Source organism: Fukomys damarensis, unplaced genomic scaffold, assembly GCF_012274545.1.
Source record: "Fukomys damarensis isolate Sample0158 unplaced genomic scaffold, DMR_v1.0_HiC HiC_scaffold_27, whole genome shotgun sequence".
Taxonomy (NCBI): domain Eukaryota; kingdom Metazoa; phylum Chordata; class Mammalia; order Rodentia; family Bathyergidae; genus Fukomys; species Fukomys damarensis.
Window position 1 is genome coordinate 31501156 of NW_022900939.1, and position 24308 is coordinate 31525463.

The 24308-nt window shown below is 42.7% G+C and overlaps 1 protein-coding gene across 2 annotated transcripts in view; it reads right to left on the reverse strand.

Moving 5' to 3' along the window:
• Nucleotides 1-1508: 1508 nt before the first annotated feature.
• The window catches only part of Fam120a (family with sequence similarity 120A), a 93837-nt gene continuing 71037 nt past the window's right edge, over nucleotides 1509-24308 (reverse strand). The window contains exons 11-18 of one of the 2 annotated variants that reach the window (XM_033756800.1): nucleotides 22427-22676; nucleotides 17453-17567; nucleotides 12120-12329; nucleotides 11216-11399; nucleotides 10512-10646; nucleotides 8582-8723; nucleotides 7920-8016; nucleotides 1509-2439 (exon numbers count right to left, since the gene is read on the reverse strand). In XM_033756800.1, the coding sequence (XP_033612691.1) occupies nucleotides 2128-2439; nucleotides 7920-8016; nucleotides 8582-8723; nucleotides 10512-10646; nucleotides 11216-11399; nucleotides 12120-12329; nucleotides 17453-17567; nucleotides 22427-22676 (1445 nt within the window). In that variant the 3' untranslated portion in view covers nucleotides 1509-2127. Of the gene's footprint in view, nucleotides 2440-7919; nucleotides 8017-8581; nucleotides 8724-10508; nucleotides 10647-11215; nucleotides 11400-12119; nucleotides 12330-17452; nucleotides 17568-22426; nucleotides 22677-24308 lie in introns of both variants that reach the window. The other variant, XM_010607640.2, reaches the window with a different exon arrangement.

Sequence of the window (24308 nt, forward strand, 5' to 3'; positions counted from 1 at the left end):
CGCCCGCCGCAGGCCTGCGGCCTCCTCCTGGCCCCAGCCCAGGATCTTGGCTGGGTCTCCAGGCAGGCTGCAGGTCAAAGGGATGAGAGGGAAGGCAGACCACGCCTGTAACTCCAACGCAGTTTAATCAAGATCAAATTTATTTATTTATTTTTTTCCCAAGGCTTTTAAAAAGTGTTTTCTGCCGGGCATGGTGGCGCATGCCTGTGATACCGATACTTGGGAGACTGAGGCAAGAGGATCATGAGTTCGAGGGCAGCCTGGGTTAGCGAACCAAGGCCAGTCTCAACTATATAGTGAGCCACTGTCTTAAAAAACAAACAAAAGTGCTTTCTATTTCTGCTTTATCAGAGGGACTACCCTTTTTAGTTGCATGAAACTTAAAAACCATGGAACCGAGCCAGCATAATGGTCCCCTAGAGCCAGAAATGTAGAGTTACTTAAGGCAACAGTATTTCTAAACCGGTTATCTGACAGCTCCTCAGAAGCCGTTTCAATTTGAATGAAATCTCTGTAAAATTTATGCTTATACAAGAGATAATTTAAAAGCCACACCATACTTTATACTAAAAGAATAAAGATTTTTATTAAGCATTGTAAGTTGCATTCAATAGCCTCCAGATACGCCACACCACAATCCATCGACAGTCAATCAGACCCAACAGCAGTTCATTCTTCACAATCCATGAGTTAGGGCAGAACTCCCTTCAACTTACAGTAAGATCCTACTTAGCTCTTGCGGGCAGGGGTTGGGGAATTACACCTCATTTCTGATCACTAATGTGATGAAGAGCATCAGAAGTATATGAAAACGATAAGAAGTGATTCTGATTTCAAAGTACATTGTTTGGAAACATTAACAAAAACATCAAAATGATAGAAGTATACCTGCTTCTACTAAATTCTTGATGGGAAAGTTCTCAAGAACAAGCAATTTGTTTCCTGCTACAGAAGGGGGGGGTGGTATTTTTTTTAAGATCAAAGGGTTTTTTTTTCACAGAATTTCATATTTTGCTAATATGAAGGCATAAAACAGCAACAAAGAACAATAATGCATACAGCAGTGAATACACCAGGGTGATGTTGATATTTGAAATGGCTAGATAATTTTTGGGGGGGTTTTAGAATAAATGCAACAGAGGTCAATAATCACAAAATTTTAAGGTTAGAGCAAGATCAATGACTAAACAGAGTTAACATTTTTATAGGACTATTACTGATTATTAGCATTTTTGTTTTGCAAATGGGCACATACTGGTAAGAATGGAAGAAAGGACAATAACATGCATAATATTAACTACACACTTTAAAAATTATGAACCATGCAGAAGTTTAGCTCAAGTAGTAGTACTAATGGTCTATGTCCGATTCAAAACCACATAGTTCATTGATCACAGATGCATGGTATTAGTCACAAAAAGTTTCAGAACACATTGTGTTGATTTTGAAAGGTCATTTGCATCTTCAATGATTTCAACTTTATCTCCATTTAACTTGCTTGTAAAGTATGTATGATGTACTGTATATTTAAAATCAGCAGAACGGCAATATTACTCTATAATTTTTTAGTTTCGATAGTTGCACTTTTTTTTTAACACAAAAGAACCACATCAACAGTGATGAAATTTAAGTAAGAAAGAAAAACTGTGGTTGTGCCTTATTTCTTTCATAATCATAAAAATCAAAGCCTTAAACAAAGCTTCATTGTGAAACAGTAATGCAAAATCAAATACAATGGCATACATATGGTGCCAAATGCTAGAAATTATATTTTAAGCTATATATACTTAAAGACTGCCAAAATTTGTTTTCTTTATATTTCAAGAAACACAACTATAGGCTTTTGTCATAACCAGTTTAAACTTTATGTGTACTTCATTTTTAAGTGCGGGAGTCAAATGCTCTTCATTTTCTTTCTCTTTTGTTTTATTGTAGCATTTTGACTACAACTGGTTAAAACTAAAAATGTGTTGTTTCACTGATATCAAAGAGGGATCTGAATTTCCAAAGTCCTCATTTTTCTCTTACGGAAAGGACAAAATGTACGTAACTGCAGGCTCTCTTTCTCTCCAGATATTCCTAAATCCTTACCCTTCCAGCATCCTTCACCCTCTATAAAAAATAAGTTTACTCTTCTTTATTTAAGACAGCTGCCTCCAGAGCAGCCTCCCTGCGGCAGGCGCTGTCTGTACTTAGTGCATTTAAATGAGGATTTGTATTGCACGTTTTAGAGTCATTGTTCAAGGCACTTTCGGAGCGGCTGGGGGCCCTCATGTCACCTGCACTCCCATTCATCTGGGGTGCCGGCTTCTCCTCGGCCATCACTCCGTTTTCCGCCAGGGACCCGTCTGAAGACACTGCAGAGGACTTTGATTCCCCAGATTTCGACTTCAGCTCTTTGGCTACTTCCTCTGCCGAAGCAGCGTAAGGAGGTCTGCCCTGTTTGAGAGGAAGAACAAATGATAAGGTGGCTTTGAACAAACAGCAGAGAGGACACTAGTGCTGATCTAATAATGACTTCTCTGCAGATTCAAGAGCAGAAAGTGACTGAGTGACGCTGAGCTGGTAAAGCTTCTCCTTCTCCTGTCTCAGTTCCCCCTGTGGCCCCTTCCCTTCCCTTCTCTGTAGTTACTGCAGATGAGGAAGGGCCCTGCTTCAAGAGCTCTAGCTAATCCTTTTTACAACATCTGATCATATAAAGTAACAAGTACTCCTCAGTGAGTCTCCTCAAAATTAGGAGGGTCTCCCACGTCTGCATGAAACATGCAGCAGCACACATCTCGACCAGGGAAACAAAGTCACTGTTAGCCAACCTCAACAACAAACAGATCTGCACCTGGGTTTGTGAAAAGTCTCTTCTGAATGGCCTCCCTCTTTCTCTTAATGGGTTTAAAAATAATTCTCTGGAAAAAATGAACTTTGAGCCTGACACAACACATTTTCGAATGACAGGCCCTCTTCGAGGACTATAAAGACAGCCCAAGACACTCAGTTGCTTTTATCACAGACCAGGGTCCTCCACCTTGGCACATGACACTGCGGCCTTGGCAATCTTCTGCCATGGGCCCATCCTGGGTGCTGTAGGGTATTCAGCAATGCCTCTAGCCTCTGTCAGAAGCCAGTAGCACTGGCACCAAATTGTGACAATCAGCAATATATGCACAGTCCTTTGTGGCTAGTCGGCAGGGCCCAGAACCACCATCACAGATGGAGTAGAGCTGAAGGACATCAGATGGCTTCTCCTTCAAGGACCTTCCAGCTCTTTGCCCAGTGTCCTTTGCACCATGAGACGGTAGTGTTCTCTAGCATCTTCCAGTCATTCTTTTAAGAGCAAGCAGTTATTTGCCTTGTTGAAGATAGAGCCCATTTGCTCTATGCAGGAAAGGGAGTGTGTTTGTAACCCTCACCAGCAAGCAAGGATCCCCTAGTGTTCAGAAATACACTGCATCCCAAGTCAGTGCTATGGTCATTTCTATGGAGCCTTGAAAAAATTTGCTTTATTTTTGCAGTTCTGAAGATTGAACCCATGGCCTTGTGCAAGCTAGGCAAGAATTCTACCACTAAGCCACATCCCTAGCTTAAGCTAAAAAGTAATGTAAAAATACAGCAAGACCATGAAGGAAAGAAAACAAATACTGAATAAAACCTCCCTTGCACCCTTTTAAATCCTAGCGCTCTCCCTCTTAGACATTTCACCTTCGGCAATAAACTAATACCACTGTAGGGTCATGGTAGCCACCTCCTAGGTGCCTCTGCAGGAACCTGGGAAACAGGTATGGTGACTCCCCAGATGACAAGGCAGGGTGTTCACAGAAGATGCAGGACACTGAGAAGAATGGCAGGCCTTCCTGTGTATAGAAAAAGACAGCAAAGCACCACTCTACACCAGCTTCTCCTGTGAGCCTCCACCACCACGAGGCAGTTCCTTCTGTCACCACTGACCACCCCACCAGTGAGCAATATGGCTTCCTCCACCTGTCAGAACCTCTTCTGAGAAATGACCCAGCAGGACAGGACTCTGCACTGAGGACAAATTCTAGGAGCAGAGTATAAATGGAATGAATGGACAGGAACAGCAAAAGCAAGGAAAGAGAAGGCCCAAACACCTGCAGGAAGCAACTGCTGTACTTTTAACACAAGAGGAAAACAACAGGATAGCGTGGCTGCTCATCTTCTGTCATTCCCAATATGTGCAAAAAACTAACCTTACCTAACTAAAAGTGTGTGTGCAAGAGAAAGTACCACAATGGAATCACATAACACCATCAGAAATGAGAGACTGGATGGAGCCACATCCCCAGACAAGCACTTGAGAAAAACCAATCCATGAAAAAGAGACCCTGAGTGCCTCCTCTGAGTTCAAAATGGGCAAAGAAAATGAGAGAATACACAAGAAAGAACATCATCCATCAAACTCAAAAATTTGGGAAATGAAGTTTTAAAAACCTTCAAGAAGTCAAAACACAAAATAGCATTCCAGAAATGAAGACTAAATTAAAAGAAACTCCATAAAACCTGAAGGAGAAAAAGAAAAAAATTTGTATCAGAAGGAAATGAAGATAGGGAAATGCAAATTAAAATCAAAACCACAATGAAATACCACTTTAGACTCACTGTGATGGCAGAATGAAAAGGACAGAAAGCACATTAAGTATCTGCCAAGGATGTGGAGGTAGCAGAACCCTCAATCACTGCCAGCAGGAATGTAGTTGCTCCCACAACACCTTAGAAGCTTCTCAAAGTGTCATGCAGAGTGACCCTACAAACAGATAACTTACATGTCTGAGGGAACTGAAAACACATGTCCACAAGAAAAACATGTAGAAGCTGGGGATTTAGCTCAGTGGTTCGGTGGCCTGCTTTGCAAGCACAAGGACCCAAGTTCAATCCCCGGTACCAAAAAAAAAGAAAAAGAAAAACATGTAGCTGGATAATCAGGGCTACATTGTTCAGCACAGTGGAACAGTGGAAACAATACCCAAGCCCATCAATGGAGAAGCAAGTGCGTTATATATGTACAACGCAACACGATTCTGCAATAAAAAGGAATGGCATTCTGACACCCGCTGCAATGCATACATGTATGTTATATAATACAGAACAGACAAATCTAGAGACACAAAATAGTTGGGATGAGAGGATTGGGGCACGACTAGTAACAGGTAAAAGCTTTTTTTTGGTACCAGGGATCGAAGATGTTGCACTTGCCAGGCAGGCATGGACGACAGCACGCCTGAGTTAAATCCCTGGCCCAAGGCTTTCTTTTTGGGGTGGGAATGTTCTTAAATTAGCAGTAAAAACTGCTTAAGCTTTGGAATAGACTAAAGGCCACAAAATGACAAACAACTTGATTGGAAAATGATACCACCCAAACTGTAAGCTGCCAAGATGTCCTTCAGTAGATGGATGGAACTAACTCTGGCATATCCAATTCCTTATTCAGCTAAGAGGAAATGAGTTATCTATCCACAGAAGATATAGAGGAACTTGATTGCTAAGCAAAAGAAGACAGTCTTCAAAGGCAACATACTGTGTGACTCCCTCTACCTAACATTCAGTAAAAAGATTAGTGGTTGCCAGGGATTTTAGGAGAGAAAGACAATCAAATGGCAGACCACAGGGGACAGCCAGTGAAATGACTCTGAGTAGCATCATGGCAGATATGTCTCATTACGCACGTGCCCTAACCTGTGGAATACACACCACCAGGAATGAGCTCCCAAGTAAGCAAGCCCTGGGCTGTGGGTGTGGGTGATGGTGGTGAGGCACAGGCTCATCAGCTGTCACTTAGGGTTCCCAGGATGGGATGCATGGTGTGGGACGCAGGGGTATATGGAAATCTCTGTACTTTTTCTTTTGCTGTGAACCAAAAAGTGCTCTAAAAAGTAATCGTTACAAAAGCAAACTGTTGAATTGTACACTTTAAAGAGCTTATATATAAATAAATAAAAAGAAATCAAAAATCTGCCAAATATTGAAGTAGTGGCACAGAAGAATCAGCAGAAGGATGAAAGCAAAGCAAGGAAAGTGAAAAAGCCCAAACGCTGCTACCTCAAGAAAACTCTGAAACAGAGAGGGATTTGAAATTGCACATAGGAAGAGGGCCTACTGTACCAAGCACCAAAATCCAGAAAGAACAACCCTGCAGCGCATCTGTGGAAAGGCACTGAACTTTCACAGAAAGCCTAAACTCACCTAGGTACTTAAGTCAAATCCACCAGGGACTTCAAAGGAAAGCTTTATAAGCACAAAGAAAACCAGGTAAGGTAACTGAGGAGACCTGGTAACTCAGAATTGTTTCCTTGTAGGAGCCTTTCTTGAAGAAGCCACTGAGGAAAGGGTTTCAGAGACCAGGACAGACAAACAGACTGGGTCCTGCTGGAGACACAGGACACAAAGATATTTGTAAAACTGAGACAAATGAGGAAAAAGTATAGTAGGTCCTGGTCACTTACCCAGACACACAGATAAGAGCAGTATAGCCATTTCTTAAAAATGAAGGAGGGTTGGGGAGAATAGAATGTAAGGGCATATACAAACATTTTCTTTTTATTTCTTCTCTGTTTTAAGAGATACTATCTTACTACATTGTACTGGGTTTGAAAGAGCCTCCTCCTCAGCCTCCTAGTAGCTGGGACCACAGGTGTGCCAATGCACCTGGCTCACACATGTTTTCTTTTAGCTGTTCACAGTGAATGATGATGGTGATGATAGCATGAACAGGTATTCTGAGCCTTGTGTGAGCGCAATATGGGATAAAGCAAAGACTCATAAGGAATATTCTAAACTGCTGCTGCTGCTTCTTTTTTTTTGGTACCAGTGATTGAACTCCAGCCCTTGCGCTTGTGAGGCAGGCAGTGGCACCACTGAGCTAAATCCCCAGTCCTCATATTGAATATTCTAATTTACTCACCCCTTGGTTTCCTAAGAACCAAGATTCTCAAGATGGAAGAAAGGACATAAAGGTGTTATAGTAGAGGCAGAGTAAAATCCCTAAGTCCTGAATTAGAATAGGAGAATTCAATACAGATTCATGAAGTATCTTGTTAAGGGCAGGGAGGAGTGGCAGCACATACATGTCTATGGAGCGTGGGTGCATATGTGTGTGTGTACTTTCTGTCCCTAGTGCTGTCCACAGAAAAGCCTCAAAGACTCGGTCTAGCAGAAAGGACACATGGACCTAGGAGAGGAAGTAAAATAAGAGTCTTCAGTTTGAACTAGAAACAACAGCAGGAATTCATGAGGAACTTTTCTTTAAAAAAGCAAAATGAGCCAGGCATGGTGGTGCACGCCTGTAATCCCAACACTCGGGAGGCTGAGAAAGGAGGATCGCTGTCAGTTTGAGACCAGCCTGGGCTACATAGTGGGTTCCAGGTCAGTCTCAGCTACATAGTGAGACCCTGTCTCAAAAAAGAAGAAACAACAACAACAAAAAAATCCTGTATGTCGTGTGGGTGTTTATTGGTGAGCAGCAAACAGAACAGGAGAACATCAGGAACTGTGACCAGTTTTATGGAAATGAGACTCTGATAGTGAGCGACAAGGCTGTGGTCTTGAAATGCCATTTCTCTCGAAAGAAGCCAATACACTCACAGGTGTGGATGTGCTGGGTCCATTGGGGCACTGTAATGTCCCGAGAAGCCTGGGTTCTCATATCTCATCAGAAAAGAAGCTTCCAAAGACTATAGGGTGCACAGCAAAGGGCAATGCCACCCTGAAGAGGATCCGAAATGATAGGGGAATGACTAGGGCATGAGGGGATTTACATCTGACAAGCACCTATGTGCCAGATACCAGGTGAGAGGCCTGCTGGCCACAGTACATGCTTACATTCCTCAGTCTCAAAAACAGACACTTGAAATCTGGCTCAGAAAGGAGACACAGGCAGAGAGTGACAGAGAATGTGGTAGGGTCATTACCTGGATCACTCCCTGGCTCTTGTATCCTCTGCCATAGTACCTTCCACCTCTCCCAAATGTTCGAATCACAGGGGTGGAAATAACTCCTCTTGGACGCCTAAGTGAATAAAAAAGGACAAGAGCAAACAGACTTCAATCTGTCACAGAACACATTTAAAATAATCCCCAAGCAGATTTAAAGGTATCTAATCTTATGCCCTGAGGCATTACATTGGTCATGTTGAAGACTTATTCCAAAGAATCAATCTTACTTTCTTGGTTCATACCCAAAGCATTCGATTTGAAAAAGACTTTAAAAGGCAAATGATTAACTGAATAATGCGTGGTTAATTATTCAATAGTGGCTAATTAAATAATTACATAATGCTGTATAATGAGATCCTGTGCAACTATTAAGAATAATGTCAAAGCTGGAAGAGGTGGTGTACATCTACTCTGTACACTGAGGCAAGAGGATCCCAAGTGTGAGGTCAGCTGAGGCAAATCAGTGAGATCCTGTCTCAAAGTAAAAATCTGAAAGGCTGGGGATATAGCTCAGAGCTGCCTGGGTTTAACCCCCAAAATCTTTCCTTAAAGTTAATGTTAAAGAAGAACATAACTAATGAAATAAAAACATTCCTGTTAGGCTCAAAGGAACAAGCAAGTAAGTCAGGGTCACTTACCCTCTAGCTGGCCCTCCCACAGAGACCACTTGCAGCGGGAAGGGCCCTCGGCCCCCACGGCCCCGCCTGCTTCCGGCCCAGTGGCCAACCACAGTGCCAGCAATTTCTAGTTTCCCTCCCTGAGAAGGTATAGGTTGGACTCCTGCATAAAAGAAAACATGAGAAGACAAAATCTTTACAATCACAGCATTAAAACCAATAAAGAGAAACAAGCAAGCAACTACTTTGTAGTGTGGGTTTCTATTTAGTAAGAAGACCTTTATCCCTAGTTTTTAAAATTTTGTGGAGTCTCTCTGAGCACAGTGCTTGATTTTAAGCTCTTGTCTGGGAAACTGCAACAACTGACCTAGGCTCTAACCTCAAAGCCACACTGTTTTAGAGACAGATTTAAGAATCGTCACAGATGCACCTTCTACAGTACAGGTGAAAGTGCACAGTCCCTGAGCATCTTGTCTGCTGTGGCCATGGATGATCACAAACTCTCCACCATTGTGGTGTTGGCAACTGCAGCCATCGCAGGGGCTGCATGAACCCTGGCCAGCAATCTTTGACAGCCTGTAGGTGTTCTGGCAGCCATGATAAAAGTACAGAGAAACAGGTGAAATCAGCTTCACAATGTATCTTATTCCATCCAATACATCCCAAATAGTACTATTTGAACATGTAATCAAGATAAAATTAATGAGCTGCTTTACATCTGTTTTCTGTGTTTCAACTCTGGTGTGCATTTTATTTCCTGGCCACTACTGCAGTGTGTGTGGTGTGTGGCTACCAGACAGGAAGCACAGGTCTGGGCAGGAAAGTCAGGAAGCCAGCTCCTGGCACTCTCCATCCAGAGTGGCAACTCTCCTCTGTCTCTCCTCAACCACAGGCTAGTGTCAATGTCCAGCCTCCCAAGGAACGTTAAGCAGCAGCAGATACAGGGCTGCAAGCTGCAGACGGTACAGCTACGGAGTACACAAAGCCATGCTGGAGGCTGTGTGACAAAGGGGGAAGAAGGGCCCCCAGCGGCTCCTGATGGGCTGATCCAAAGCCACACCAGCTGTCTCCCTTCTGTAGCCCAATTGCCCTGCTGGCCTCCCTACGTGCCCAGGTAACTGAGCTGGAAAAACACTGCCTACCTGAGAGAAGGGCTTGCCTGTCTAAGCATTGCACCAAAATGTCAAGAAAGTCCAGCAATGTGACTTGCTAGCCAAATTATACCTGTAGTCCCCAAACGTGGGACGAGAACAGAGCTGCAAGTCACAGGCTTCAAATGACAGTAGCATCAAAAGACACAACTTCCAAAGCTAATGTCAAGATTTTTTCTCCCTGGCAAGACTAACACAAGTGAAAATGAAAAGAGAAACAATGGGAATTCAAGGCTTTATTTACTTTCTCTTTCTGTTTTTGTTTATTTGAGACAGTGTCTCATTACATAGTTCAGGCTGGCCTTGAACTCCTAGCAATCCTCCTGCGTCTGCCTTCAGAGTACTGGGATTATAGGTGGGCACCACCATCACCTAGCTAGATCTTTCCTTAAAAAACATTCTACGAAACAAACTGCAACCAACTTTTTATGCCAGTTGTTCTGTACCCGTTAGCACCTTCTACACAAACCTGAGCACCTTTACTAAAAGAGAGCTGCTTGGGAGAGGCGACAGTGAGCAAGACAGCAGCTCAGCCAAGGAGCACGAGGCGTGGTCGGGTCATCTAGGTGCACAGAGGGCTCTGCTCTAGGTGGACACTCAGTGTTCTACCCTGAAAGGAGAGACAGCCACCACAAAGCCTTTGAGAGAGATGAAGGCAGAGGGGCAGGTCAGGGATCCACAAGGAAGATGCTGTGTTGGAGGCAACCCAGAAGGACAGCTGAGGAAGGAAGACATCAGGTGCTGGAGCGGAGGAGTGCTGCAGGCAGAAGCTCTGGGAGGGGTGTGGGTATAATTACCGCCCTGGGACTTGCTAGTCCTGCTGCTGTCACTGCCCGAGAAGGCTCCGCAGTGTCCCGATGCTGCTGCCACCCGGAAGGCACGGTAAGGGCCTGTTGCTACCGTTTCCCCATAGGGGCCTCCAAAGCCACAGACTCCTATGGGACCCAGGGCAGAGAGAGACAGGGGAGAAACATGAGGGACGGGGTTGTGGGGGCCGTGCTAGGCGTGAGACCAGGCAGAGTGACCCCATCTCTGTCAGGTGAGGGGAGGGGGTCTCCTGGCCCTTCTTGCCACCTCACTGTCCTGCACCCATTGTCCCCAGGGGCCAGCACAACAGGCCACCCTCCCTGCAGCAAAATATTGAACAGGGCACTGGCTTGGGGAGTCAGTGAGGCCTGAGAGATGTGTACTAGAAGATAGTCCTCTCTGGTCTGGCTTATTTTCCCACATGAGAAAAAAAAAAATCTTTAAAAGGAGCAGAGTTGTCAGCTATATTGACAGACTTTAATAATGTGGCCTCTGCATCAGTGTCGGTGGCTCCCTTTCTCCTCTCATCATCTCCTCCAAGATCTAGGTGACTCCTTGCTAACCCGAAGAACTGCTGCCATGACATTTCTCAGACCCACAACTACACGGTCTCAGCACAGCAGGCTACGGCTCCTGGCTCCGCTAGGAAGACTGCACACTCTGCTCCCACCTCAACGAGGCCTGCCGCACGACTCACCTGCAAAGCCTCTGCCCCTACCCTGAGAGGGTGGGACGGGCCCGAAGTGCCGAGGGTACACAGAGGCGGGGTAGAAAGGCAGAGCAGGAGGCGGCGGGAAGGGGAGCGGGTGATTCTGCCTGGAGAAGTTGAGCCCCTCCAGGACACTCTGCCGCATCTTCTCTACCTTGGCAGCCTGCTCAGCCTAGAAAAGGAGATGGCAGGTGAAATGGCCATTCAGTGTGAATGAACACTGTTAAGACATCAGTCACTGTAGAAGTTCTATCAGCACACATTCTTCCTTGCTGGCATTTGCTGTAACTTCCAAAATAATACTCAGGGCACTTTCCTGGCCATTTGTAGACCTGGGTAGAGCAGGGGAGAGGATAACACACAAACCAAACATCAGCCTGCCTGCTACAGTTCACACTGTAAAGGGATAAACCTGTTGTTGATGATTTTGCTGTTCACACTGAAGTGCCGCCCGATGTCTGTAAGCACATCCAAGGCAAGGATTTGCCTTGTGGAGAAAATTCCTTCAGCAGGAGTTCTGTGCTTTTGGCAAGTAAATCAATGCTCACAAATGAGCAAGATACATTAAATGAGGGATCTGTGAGCAGAAATCCACACAGAACAATGTTCTGTGCTGACTGCAGGAAAATGTGGGAGCAGAACCTGGAAGGCACCCAACCCTGGGTTTGCTGAGAGGAATGGTTCATCCTAACCCAAGATAATTTTAGAACAGTGATAAGGATAATTTTAGAGCAATGGTCTGGCAGGAGTGTGGCTCACCGGGGCCCTCGGATGACATTCAGTTACACCAGGCTGGGTCCTCTCACAAATTTCAAGATGAACACTGGATAGAGTTAGCCCATGAGCTCTATTTCAATATAGTCAGAGGTGGCCAGCCCACTGCTCTACATACCTGACCATCACAGAGGTCGATGAGTGGGGTCTTTTCCCGACTAGCTTTGAGGAGTTTGGACTGGAAGAGCTTCCCATCAAAATACATCCAAGGACAACAGTGTTCCCAGGGGATGGGCTGTCCACACGCATCATTGGCAAACAATGCCATGTCTACTCCGCTCATGAAGAGAGCTGAGAGTTGAATTCCTCGGGGGTCAAGGTTCTCGATCTTTAAATTGAAAAGAGTAATTTCTATGGAGTAAGAGTACTACAGTATTTAATTTTCCCACTGTCCCCCTAAAAATCTCCAAAATTAACATTTCTCAACAGAAGAGCACCACTAACTCATACTATCACCTCAGCTTGATATAGCACTGGCCTTATTGAAACCAAAATACTTTTTTATGCTATTCAACACATTAAAATTTAAGAGCATAATTTATGAACGTACTGAAATATCTTACTATGGCATTTGTAAATCACTGTATTATATTCTTAAGGCTAGATGTAACATCACTGGTCCCATAGATGGAGTCTCCTTAGCACCCCAGAGCCTGCAATCCCTTCACGAAATAGCTCTCAACACTTCAGAGTGGAACATGGGTCATGTATTAACAAAAGGAAACACTCTTAAGAGTTCTGATTTTTCACGTAATTTTTTTTTAAAAAATTACTTGGTATAATTTCATTCTGAAATGAATTTGTACTTTGTTACTGTGAATGTTAATAATTCAGATAGCACCTCATGAATGAAATAGAATGTTTTAGGAGACATGGATAGCTTATAAATGAAAAAACACAACTACAGAAATAGTGTATTTAACTGGGCACTTTACTAGAATTGGCACAATTTTATTTCCTCAGTGCTCAGCGCTGGTGCCTGCTATCCAGAACCCTCTCCTTTCACATGTGATGGGCAGGGCAAGATACAAGTACAGTCAACTCTTGATCAACTGTGTGTGAAGGACCTAGTTTGTGGATTATCCAGGACAAAGTTTTAACTCTGCTGTGGTTTCTGTCTTCCCACCTCAATGGCTTCTCAAGAATGCAAACTTTATGGGACATCAATCTAAGTGATCCCTACATGTGGCAAGTAAAGTGGCTTTGCAGAGAAAAGATCATCCCAGTGTCAAATGATAATGTATTTCTACTAGCTGCTATTTTGTGCAGTTTGTGTGAACACTTCCCAGTATCAGCTAACACTGTTTTCCAATCTTATCAAAAACGTAAGCCAATGCAATTAAACTTCTAGAGCCCAGACAAGTTTGTTCACAAACTTATAGAAGTTGTTTATCTACACCTCCTGCTAGTATAGTGTACCACTGGTTCCTTTCCCTGTGCAGTTGGTAGGAAGCAGGTGGGGCTGGGTTGACGGAATCAGATAGTTTCACCTTTGTGTACAACATGGGAGAAAGAGAGGGCCCAACTGAACAAAATGAAGAGAATGTACTTGGTTTATTTAGACTGCAGCAGTCCTGACTCTAAGCTGCAGACAGAAAGGAGAATCCTCAAGGCACAAAGAGGGAGCTGGTCCTGTTGGAGACTGGCCATGCAGAGAGGGTACCTAGAAGTAAACACAGCCTCCCAGGACACTGGTCCCCTCACTTTTCAGAATGGTAACCATGAATCCTCACCAGGTGAGACCCCACAGCTTCCAGTCTAGGACCTCAGTGGCCTTCTCTGCCCTATGCCAGAGAACGAAGAATGTGGGTCAAGGGTTAGGGAGAGAAATGACAGAGGTGTTGATGTTCTAGAGATGCCTGCCTCATCTGAACATCTGCATAGAACACTTGCCACCTATCTGTAGAGGCACATGTAGCAGGCTGCAGTCAGCTCCTGGCTATTAGCTGCTGCTGGCCATGTCCAGCAGTTACAACCCTCTGCTGACTACTGTCCTGGCAAAGTGACATCTGCAGCTGAATTTAGGAAACACCCTGGTTAGAGCTAGTGCTCCCCTTCCAGTCTGCTGACAGGAGGAACGGAGTAAAGTACAGAAACACATACAGATTAGACCAGCCTGAACACTGGTAGATGGACAACAGCATGTTTTATAGATTTAAAAAATGATGTTTACAATTGCAAGATAATTAGCAGTTTCAGTAATGAGAGTTACTACTAATTTAACAGGAAAAATTTATTAAAAACTACACATACAATGTGAATAAAATTTCTTCTGCATGTAGATTTGGCTTCCTTTTGGAAAAACAAATTTTTTTTTTTGGTACTGGAGATTGAACTCAGGACCTTACACTTGCCAGCGCCACTGAGCTAAATACCCCGCCCTCAAAAATTTTTTAAAACTTATAGTGCATGATATTCTTTCCTCTACATGTTAATTATACCAATAATAGTAAGTTAATACTTATGGAGAACTTAGTAAACATGTAACAGACACTGCCTTCTTTTTACATGTATTTTTACATGTTTTATCTTACTTTCACGTCTTAACACTAGTAAAACACAGGTATTTCTACCAGTTTTCCAGTGTACAGGCTGTCGCAGAGTTAAGGGTCACAGAGATGGTACCTGGTAGAACACTTGACTGTAGAAATGGCTGCAATACTTAACTCTAACCTCATTGTCTTATACTTACTAAGATAAAGTATCCCACACTAAGCTTAACTAAAGAAATGCACAAAAAATGCTGACTTTATAGGAAATACAAATATAGAATTTAATCGCTGCCTGATTAGCTCAAGAACTATTCTAGTAGAGTGACTTTGTCTGATGTATTAAGGGGCAATAAACTCAACTTTATCACATTTACCTACATGCAAAATAATGTACAGGTATCAGAGATGTGGTGCACGCCCTTAATGTCTTTAAAACTCTTGATTTTTCATATTTTATAACCTGCACTTAGCATGTAAAATTGCTAAAAAGAATTTAAGGCAATTGTAGGGATGTCAAGACCAAGGAGAAGAGACTGGACAAATATTACAACTGTTCCATCTCCTTGTCTTTCACCCACCCTCCTCAAAACCCAGGTTCCGTCTAGTTTTACCTTAATTACATTCATGCTGGTAACCTAGGAAAAGAGCTTTAAAAATATAACAGGAAAAAAAATGAGGGTCATCAATCACTGTCACAGGTATTCAAGGAACCACACAGAACACGCTCAATTATTCATGGACATGGTGGACGGAGAAAGCATGGATGAGATGAAATTCTTAAAAATTCATTTAAGCTAATGATTGCAATGTCTTTTCCCACCAAACTTCTCATCAGAAAAACTAACAAGAGTCCAAACAGTCAGAAGTAGGTCTTTCTTCCTCTCCTACTCCTCTGATGGCCAAGACAGGAGGGAGCCTGGGCAATCCACAAACTGAGTAAGGGCCCAACACAGCAGCTGTGGCAGCTTAGAGGTAACTGTACCTTACACAGCCAAGTGGCATCTTACAGCAAGCACTGTTGTTACTTTTGATGTGTCAAAACACTTTAATGGTTAAAAGAAATTTTAAAGTGTAATTTTCTATCATTCAGTTTTGGAACCCTCAGCTCAGTACAGGAATTTTGCTATCACTGACTAATATTTATTCTTATTAATTCTCAATCTGAGAGCTGAGAGGATCTTTAATCTTAACAAAATACAATGCCTTCCCTGCTGGGCTCTTTCAGAATTTGCACTAACCCTGACGTTGGAGCTCTTGGGGTGTGGGCTTATGCTTGTGAAAGGGGACCATCAATCTCCATCCACACAAGAAGACCCAGGGCAGCGATGAGTGAGACAGAAGGCAACTGTACATGGACTAATGTGTCTTTCTGATACATCTCTAGAAATGTCTCACCTTAGATGAAGAATCAGGAGAAAACCATGAAAGCACTAAGACCTCAAAAGAACCAAAATGAGAGCTTTGCATGACTGGTTTTCAAAAGTTATATCCTCTATGTGGATCCGAAAATGAAAAGGATATGGGAGATAAGATGGACTTTGGTTAAAGGAACTTGATGGTGAACAGGCTCGGTGGGCATACCTGGTCCCTGGCGGTCTGATTTTCAGAACTGGGATGTCAATACTGAAGGAATAATCTATACAAGAGAAACAGGAGTAGAGGTAGAGGGTGGCACCACACGCTAGGAAAGTGTTTCCACCCCCTGAAGCACAGCCTGCAGCGAGGACGGCGGGGACGGGCACCGGGAAGGACGCGGGAGGACCTGACCGGGCCCGCCACACTGCCTGACACCAGAAACAAAAGTGTTAAAGACAATAACAATTTCTGTCTAATAAACAGAAAAGCTTGATCCACAAAGTAAAGAACACAATTTGAGGGAATTCTCCTATTCACCTACTTTTGGCTTTCTACTTAGCTTGCTTCAAAGTCATCAGAAGTCTCAGGTGAGCACCACTCAACAATAAATTAAGGAATTTAATATAGTAATTTAGGGAAAACAGACATTTATTAAGCACCACCTGTTGAATACTGAAAATTTACAAAGCAAATCTAAAATTGCTCTGCATGAAAAGATGCGTTCATAAAGAACAGCAAAAAGAGCTAAAAGCGAAGGTAATTTTGCCAAGAGATTAAATGATTACAAATCAACTATAAAAAAATAAATAACTGATGGCAAAGAAAAAATAAAACCCTATACATTACAAAGAAAAAGCAGACCTACAAAGTTGGCTAACTTTGAAAAGTCCTGAACTTTCTAAAATATAGAAATTAGAAAGCAATTACAGTCAGGTGAGCACGCAACTAATAATAACAAAAGTATACTGAAAAACATATGCACACTAAAAAATCAGGTGACAACTTAGAGAAAATAAATATTGTCAAAACAACTAAAGAACAAAAGGAATTACTAGAAGGCAAAATTAAAAGGAATACGATGTTAAATGCTGACTGAACTGGGTATTGGGATGCTAGTGTAACATCGTCCTTCAAGTGTTTTTTTTCAAAAGGGATTTTACAATATTAGAAGGGCAAAGATTTTTTTTTCTTTTTGAGAAAACTAAAGTTGTAACTAGGAACAATGGGATGAAATAAGAAAAAGAATCCTGGTTAGATGTTAGAAAATTCTTAAGATCAAGCCCTCTCAGGGTTTGGAGTCCCCTTCTAAAATAAAAAAAAAGAGAAGTCTATTTCCTGATGTGAAAAACAAGAATAAATATCCATTGGTAAACAAGGGAGAATCTTTCACTGACAAAAGTAGAATAGATCATTTCCAAACTGGGGATGGTAAATCCATACTAGACTGGAATGTCCCTTTTGCCCTTAAGGCTCTCAATTCACACCAAATTAGCATTACTAGTTTAGTGCACTGAGCAATTCTGCCTGATGAAAGTTAGCTGGGTTACAAACACAAAACCCAAAACAAGACTCCTAAGACAATGAAATAAGGCTGATACATTACCTTGAGCTCCTGTAGCTGATCGGGCTCATAGAGTTTGGGAGATAGCGCCTGAGCCAGGAAGGCATCTAACTCCTGACGCCGCAGAATGCGAGCTCCTGGCCACTGCACCATATACCTGATGAGGGACAGAAGTGTTGGGTATGATGATGGAGTGGTTGCACAGTATGTGGATAAAGCTAGCAGAAGGCTCTAGGTAAATACGGGATGATGCAATCTAAGGAGGGTCCCAAGACATTTTTTTTATCCAGCTTTTCTATTTTCACACAATGATGTCAATTACAAATAAAAATACAACCATCCAGATTGATCAGAATGCTTTTTTTTTGAGACAGTGTCTTGCTATGTAGTTCAAACTGGCTTTGAACTGACTATGTGCAGCCCAGCCTGGCCTGGAAGTCATATAACCCTGCCTCACCCTCCTGAAGGCTGGGATTAAAGGCATATACCACCATGCTCATCAACAGACTGTTTTACTTTAGTGTAATTAAAAATAGCACAGTAAACTGTGCATACCAAAAATTAGCTGGGCACTGATCTATCTATCTATCCATCTACCTATCTATTTTGTACTAAAAACAGGACCCTCACATTGAGCTAGGCAGGTGGCGGAACCACTGAACCAAACCCCTGGCCTTTTAAAAAAAAACAAAAAAACTGGGGAGGGCTGGGGATGTAGCTCAGTTGTACAGTGCCTTGTAAGTGCAAAGTTCTGAGTTCAATCTCTGGTTCTGTGGGAAAAAGAAACATCTGGGACAGGGTCTTGGTAAATTCCCAGGCTAGGCTTAAATTTGGTGATCCTCTTGCCTCAGCTTCCCAGCATGCTGAGATTACAGGCATGTGTCACTGCATCCAGCTGGACAGTGATTTTTTTTACACAACTTCACTCCTGTGAAACATTTAAATCTTTAAAGTATATCCTAAGTACTGATTCACATGATTGATTCATTTTAATCAGGAGGTAACACACCTAAGGCCACAACAAGATCAATCTCATGATGAAGTGTGGCTCAAGAAAGAAGGGCTCCTTCCTCAGAAGCAGGCAGACAAAGGTGTTGGAAAGGTCTACAGGGGAGGAGACTGGTGGAAAGTAATGCATATGATGATCAGTGGAGCTACCACCTTCAAATGGGGTGAACCCTGAGTGGCAGCTGAAGGGAAATCAACTTCCAAATCTAACTGGAATGAGTATGCTGAGAGTCTCAGGCTTTCTTTTTTGTACCGACACTGCCCTAGATATAGATATCTTGGGCCAGTACACAGGGCACAGCCCCACAGCGTCTGGTATGACAAAGTCTAAGGTAACCGTACCTGTGAGTCCCAGAACTGTAAAACCAACTGTCCCAATTTCTTGCATTAAAAAAATATTAGGGATGACCTGACCAAGTTACCAGCTCAGCACTAAATATAACTCTGATATGATAGATCATTAAGTGGAGTCTGGAGAACCAGAATATGTCAAACAAGGCTCCTTCCAGCCTCACCTGCTCAACAGACTTTCTTAGGGCTTCAAACCAAGTTAACAAAAACCAGGGTCAGAGTTGGTGCTGAGCCCTAACTCATTCTTGTAATAATATTCACCCATGGCAACACAGACTAAGGGGGTAGGTGTGGCTTCCATCAAGCATATTAGATGCATTTCCCATTAAATTCTAAACTAGAATTCTATGTGTTCAAAATATGCCAGGCACTGGACTAAGCATTTTATACATATCAACTCATCTGTTGCTCTAGCAACTGAAGCAGAAACAATTATTATCCCATTTTAGAGATAGAGAAACCAATGCACAGGGCATATTATGTGGCAGAAGTAGAAGGGAAATGCAATTTGAAGTGAACAAATAGTAAATATTTCTATCATATTTAAATAAAGCACTGACATAAAAGATCTCAACTAAATTGTCAATATTTGTAGTGACAAAAAACTATATTCCCTGCAACTGATTGATCAAATGCTATATTTAAGAATGTAATGGTCAAAATGAGTGGTAACCAGGGCTTACTGAAAATATGAAGAAAGCCTCCTCTGTTGCCTGAAAAACACTGTGGAGGAAACTGTGCTCAATATATAACATGCACTGTCTTAAGTATCCATATCCTACAACCCTTTAAGTTTTAACGATGGTAAAATACACCTAACATAAAATTTATCATCTCAAGTGTCCACTGATTAGTGTACATTTCAATGGCATTAAGTACCTCCATACTGTCATGGAGTGGTTGCCACCCTCTACCTACAGAACTCTTACTCATCTTCCCAGCTGCCACTCTGACCATAAAGCACTAACTCTTCACAACTCTCCCTGGCTCTACATGCTTTTTAAAGTTATGAATCCTAAAAAGACTGTCTTAACCAAAAGCTGATTTTCCCAAGATTCTTCCTGTTTTTCTAGCAGCCAAGACTCTCAAAACTCATTAAATCTGCAGGAACACATGGCCTTGTTGGTCAAAATGTCTCTGTTTCCTCCATCTGGATTTTTCTACAACCACAGTTAATATCAGCTCTTCTCACAGGCAGACAGTAGAAGAATACACGTAGAGACAAGCATGGATTAAATACCAAAGCCCACAGAGAGCAATAGCAACCCACTCTTGGATATCTCATTTATTCAGCTGTTCCTATCTATGCATCTAGGATGTTTTCAGATCTTTTACACTGCCAAATCTATCTATGGAATTTCTGGGAAATTTTTTCTCTGGATGTTCTTTTCTTGTAATTGAGCACAGAACAAAAACGTTACTTGAAGAGCTCACCAGCAATAGGGCCTTCCCCACCTTTACTTCTTATTGTGAAAGGGATGGGCTCTACCAGTCCTTGGCAAACACAGAAGCTAGGGAAAGCCAGAGCACGAGGGACAGCATGGCCTGACACCCCTCGTGGGAACACACTTGATGTGGCCTGCAGCATTTCCCAGCACAGAAGGATGGCTGGACTCTGTTTTGGCAGCTCATACTTTCCTCCTTCCCTGACATTTTATACTGATTTAAGCTTTTTTTTCCTTTATTTGAGATGGGGCTTCATTATGTAGTCCAGGCTTGCCTTGAATTCATGGTGATCTTCATGCGTCAGCCTCCCAAATGCTGGGATTACAGGCCACACCTGGAGTTATAATTTAAGTCTTTCTAGGACTTAGCACAGTCTGTACTTGTCTGCTGTCTAGTCCCTTTACTTTTGGAGAAGAGCCTCGTTGACTTTAGTCCATATGTATTTCCAATAAAGAGATGCTGTTCTGCTCTGTGTGTATTCCCCATGCCATATTGGCCTTGGCTCAGACTCACCTTCCTCTTCCCTGCTGTTGAGAATTCTAGAGAATGCCCATCCATTCCAATTGGTGCCATACAGACTACTTACAATACAGAGATGCCCAATGTAATCTCATCAAAGGATTACACATAATAGCACTAGTAAAAGCAAAAATTGCCTTCAGGTGCAACAAGAAGACCACCGCACCCTTTCTGGAGTACTCTAAGTGCATGGACTGAATCTAATCTGGAAGAAAGACCTGTCAAATCTAAATGAAGAATAATCTCCATGGGAGTCAATAAACTACAGCTACAGGCTGGCATCTATGCATTTATGTAAAGTTTAATGTATGTACAGCCTGGCTCACTCATCACATCTTGCCCATGGCTGGGCAAATAATGTCAAGGAGAGCAAGGTAGTTCTTGCCAAGGAAGGGCTTGTGCTCCCCAAACAGAGCCCCGAACAGAGACAGAAACGTGAGACCATGGAAGTGGGCTGTACCCCTTGTCCCATGTCTCGTATCTGTGCCTCTCAGGAATAGAACAGAGTGAGCCTTCATGTGGCAACAGTCAAATGAGGGGCTGAGAAAAAACGACACAGGAAGACAATGGCAGCTGTGGCCACACCAAGGAGTATTAAAGTGACCACAGAGCTGACAAAATCTGTCATGCTCTATCTCTGACCAACACTATAGCCATACGTGTCCAGAGGTGCCCAAACACTGGGAGCCAATGAAAAATTAGTCCTGAAAAGGTATGGACTGGAGGTTCCTTATGGACTGATTTTGAAAGCTCCAAGAAAATGGCCTTGTTTATTAGAAAATCACACTAAAGTACATGTTAAAAAAAAAAAAAAAAACTTTGTGTATGCAACTTAACATCTGAAATTGTTTGAAAATAAAACCAACCAACCCACTAAGCCTAGTGAATATCCAACAGGCATTCCAGCTCAAAGAAACTTCAAAATAGCATCTACCCATCATGCCAGGCACAGGGACCCAGTGAGGGGCCACAGGGTCACACCGGCCTGGTGGGTTTGAACACCTGCTCCATGACCTGTAGCCCAGCTGCTCCCCTGCAGGCACTGGCATGGAGCAGAAAAACATGAGACATGTGGAATATCCTGTAGGTCTAGAAAGCAGGAAAAGCCCCCAACTGAAGGATGACATGTGCCCCAGGGCCAAGTGGAGACAGCTCCCTAGGCCAAAGGAAGAACCAAGTGAGCAACAAGAAAGGTAGCACGGTAAAAATATCACAACCCAAAGCAAAGTGAATTTGACCTATGAAATATACTTGCATCCATACCAACCAAATAAATAACTAAATGAAGGGCAAAGAAGAGGCAAATTCCCTGTGAGGATTCCAAATAATATATAACATATAATCCCCCTAAGAATAACCTATGTCTAAGACAAGCCTAGGTTATACATTAAGTTCAAGGCCAGCCTGGACTCCATAAAACCAAACCAAAAGAATAATAAACTACATCTAAAATTAGGCTACATGTTTACCAAATGTACCTATTCAGTAGTATAAATTAAAATACATGTTGCATTTTACACAGCCTACTTTCCTAGAATATTTATCATTACGCAGTCAGGACAATCTCAAGAGACCACGTGATTCCTGTGGAATGAACTTTCCATTCTTTCTAGAAGGTACTGGACACTGTAGTTGCCCACCCCACCCTTGACCCTGGGTCTGGCCTCCCACACCCATAGCCTGGCAACGCACCGTAGGACACAGCAGAGCACCATGAGGTGAGTGGGCACGTTGGCAGGGTTGAGCATGGCTGGGGTGTCGGACCTCATGCAGGCCAGGAAGGCCCTCATCCTACGGTTCTTGTCTTCTACCGCCTTGCCCAGCCAAAGCCTCTTCAGGTTGGGGCAGGTCCACTCCCGGAAGGCCAGGGCTTCCACCAGTTCCGGGGTCTGAGGAGACTTCCCCTTGTAAGCTGCCCATTCCTTAATTATCACTGGTGAGACTATAGGAAAGAAGAGCAAAGAAGCTCATTGAGGCAGGCTTTCCAGCCATCAGCCTGCACAAACACAACCTGCTCTGCTCTAACAGCAAGTCTCAAGAGGCGGCCTCACAGAGAACAAGGTGTCCTCTCCTTAGCAAGCACAGACCCTCACGAGTGAATACTATGTCTGCCCCTCTACTCTGCAACAGTCCATTCAGATTTTCAGGAAGGCCACACACAAATTTCTTCTCAGTCAGATCATGACTTGATTTCTCCATTTACCTAATATATAAATGAAGGACATTAGAAAAAACTTGTTAATATGTTTAAGTCTAATAGATTTAGTAATAACAATTGGTATAATTCACATAGTGTGCAATTATGTGGTTATTTGAACATGAAAATCCAAATTCAATAAACTAATGTCTCTTTGAATACACTTTCACAAATTAGATTTGAGAAATAACTTGAATTGGGTAGCCACTTTACTTAAGAAATTTCTACCTGAATAAACAGTAAACTTTAAAGAGTGGCCAGTAAGACACAAGTAGAAGCAATATTCCACATTGTAAATCCCAGCTGATGCCAGCACACAGTAATTATATTCACCAAGACTTAAGACAAATTGTCCAACATTTCACTTCATAAGAGGCGAGAAGTTCTAAGTGCATATAATACAAACATGAAGACTTCTAATAGTGTTTTACCACTATTAGTCAGTTAGTTCTTTTTTCTTGAGGCAGGGTCTCACTATGTAGTGCAGGCTAGCCTTGAACTCAAGATGTAGCCCAGGCTGGCCTCAAACTTGCAGCGATCCTCCTGTCTCACTCAACCTTCCAAGTGCTGGAATTATAGGAGTGTACCAACATGCCCACAGTTAGTTCTTAGAAATACAGAAGCATGCATTTACCCCACACAGTTTCCAAAAAATTAAGAGAAAACTATGATTAGAAATACAATGAAGATATGCCTGCTGCAAGTGGCATGTCTAAATTCTTATCACCTGTACATAGGTGACCATCTGATGGTGAAAGGGTGTGCATTCCATAAATTATAGTGGCTTGTTCTGCTCAGTAAACACCGGAACCAGGGAACTGTGTGAGCCCAAGGAGAGGCTCAAAAGGAGCCTAAGGTACCACATTCCACCTCACAACCATTCAAGGCCAATAACTAGGGCAGAAACCAGAATGGGATTGTCAATTCTGGTTTTGATCTTCGGCACATTAATTCAACCCAAATAACATCAATCCTTCTTAAGTTCATTTTTGCATAGCTTAATGCCTAGGCCAGCTGAGAGATTCTGAAGACTCTAAAACTGCACCAGAGTTATGTGAGTAACTGGCTGATCTTCAATCCCACTAGGGTCTAAATATAGTTAGGTAATATAATAATCTCTTCAAATGTAATGAAAACCACCATCAAGAGTTAGCTACTTGGATGTACAGTTCATTAGCAAAGCAAAGAAATTTTTAAGTATATTACAATACCAAACAAGTCAGTGTCACATTTGGAAACATGTCATGGGCACACCTCAGGGAAGGTTCCCAATGGTGGCCCCTGCAAATGGAGTCCATTGGGCCTAATTGTGTTACAAGTTCAGACAGTCCCTGAAAATTTTCCTTTTACAAAAGTTACTGCTGTCACTAGACAAAC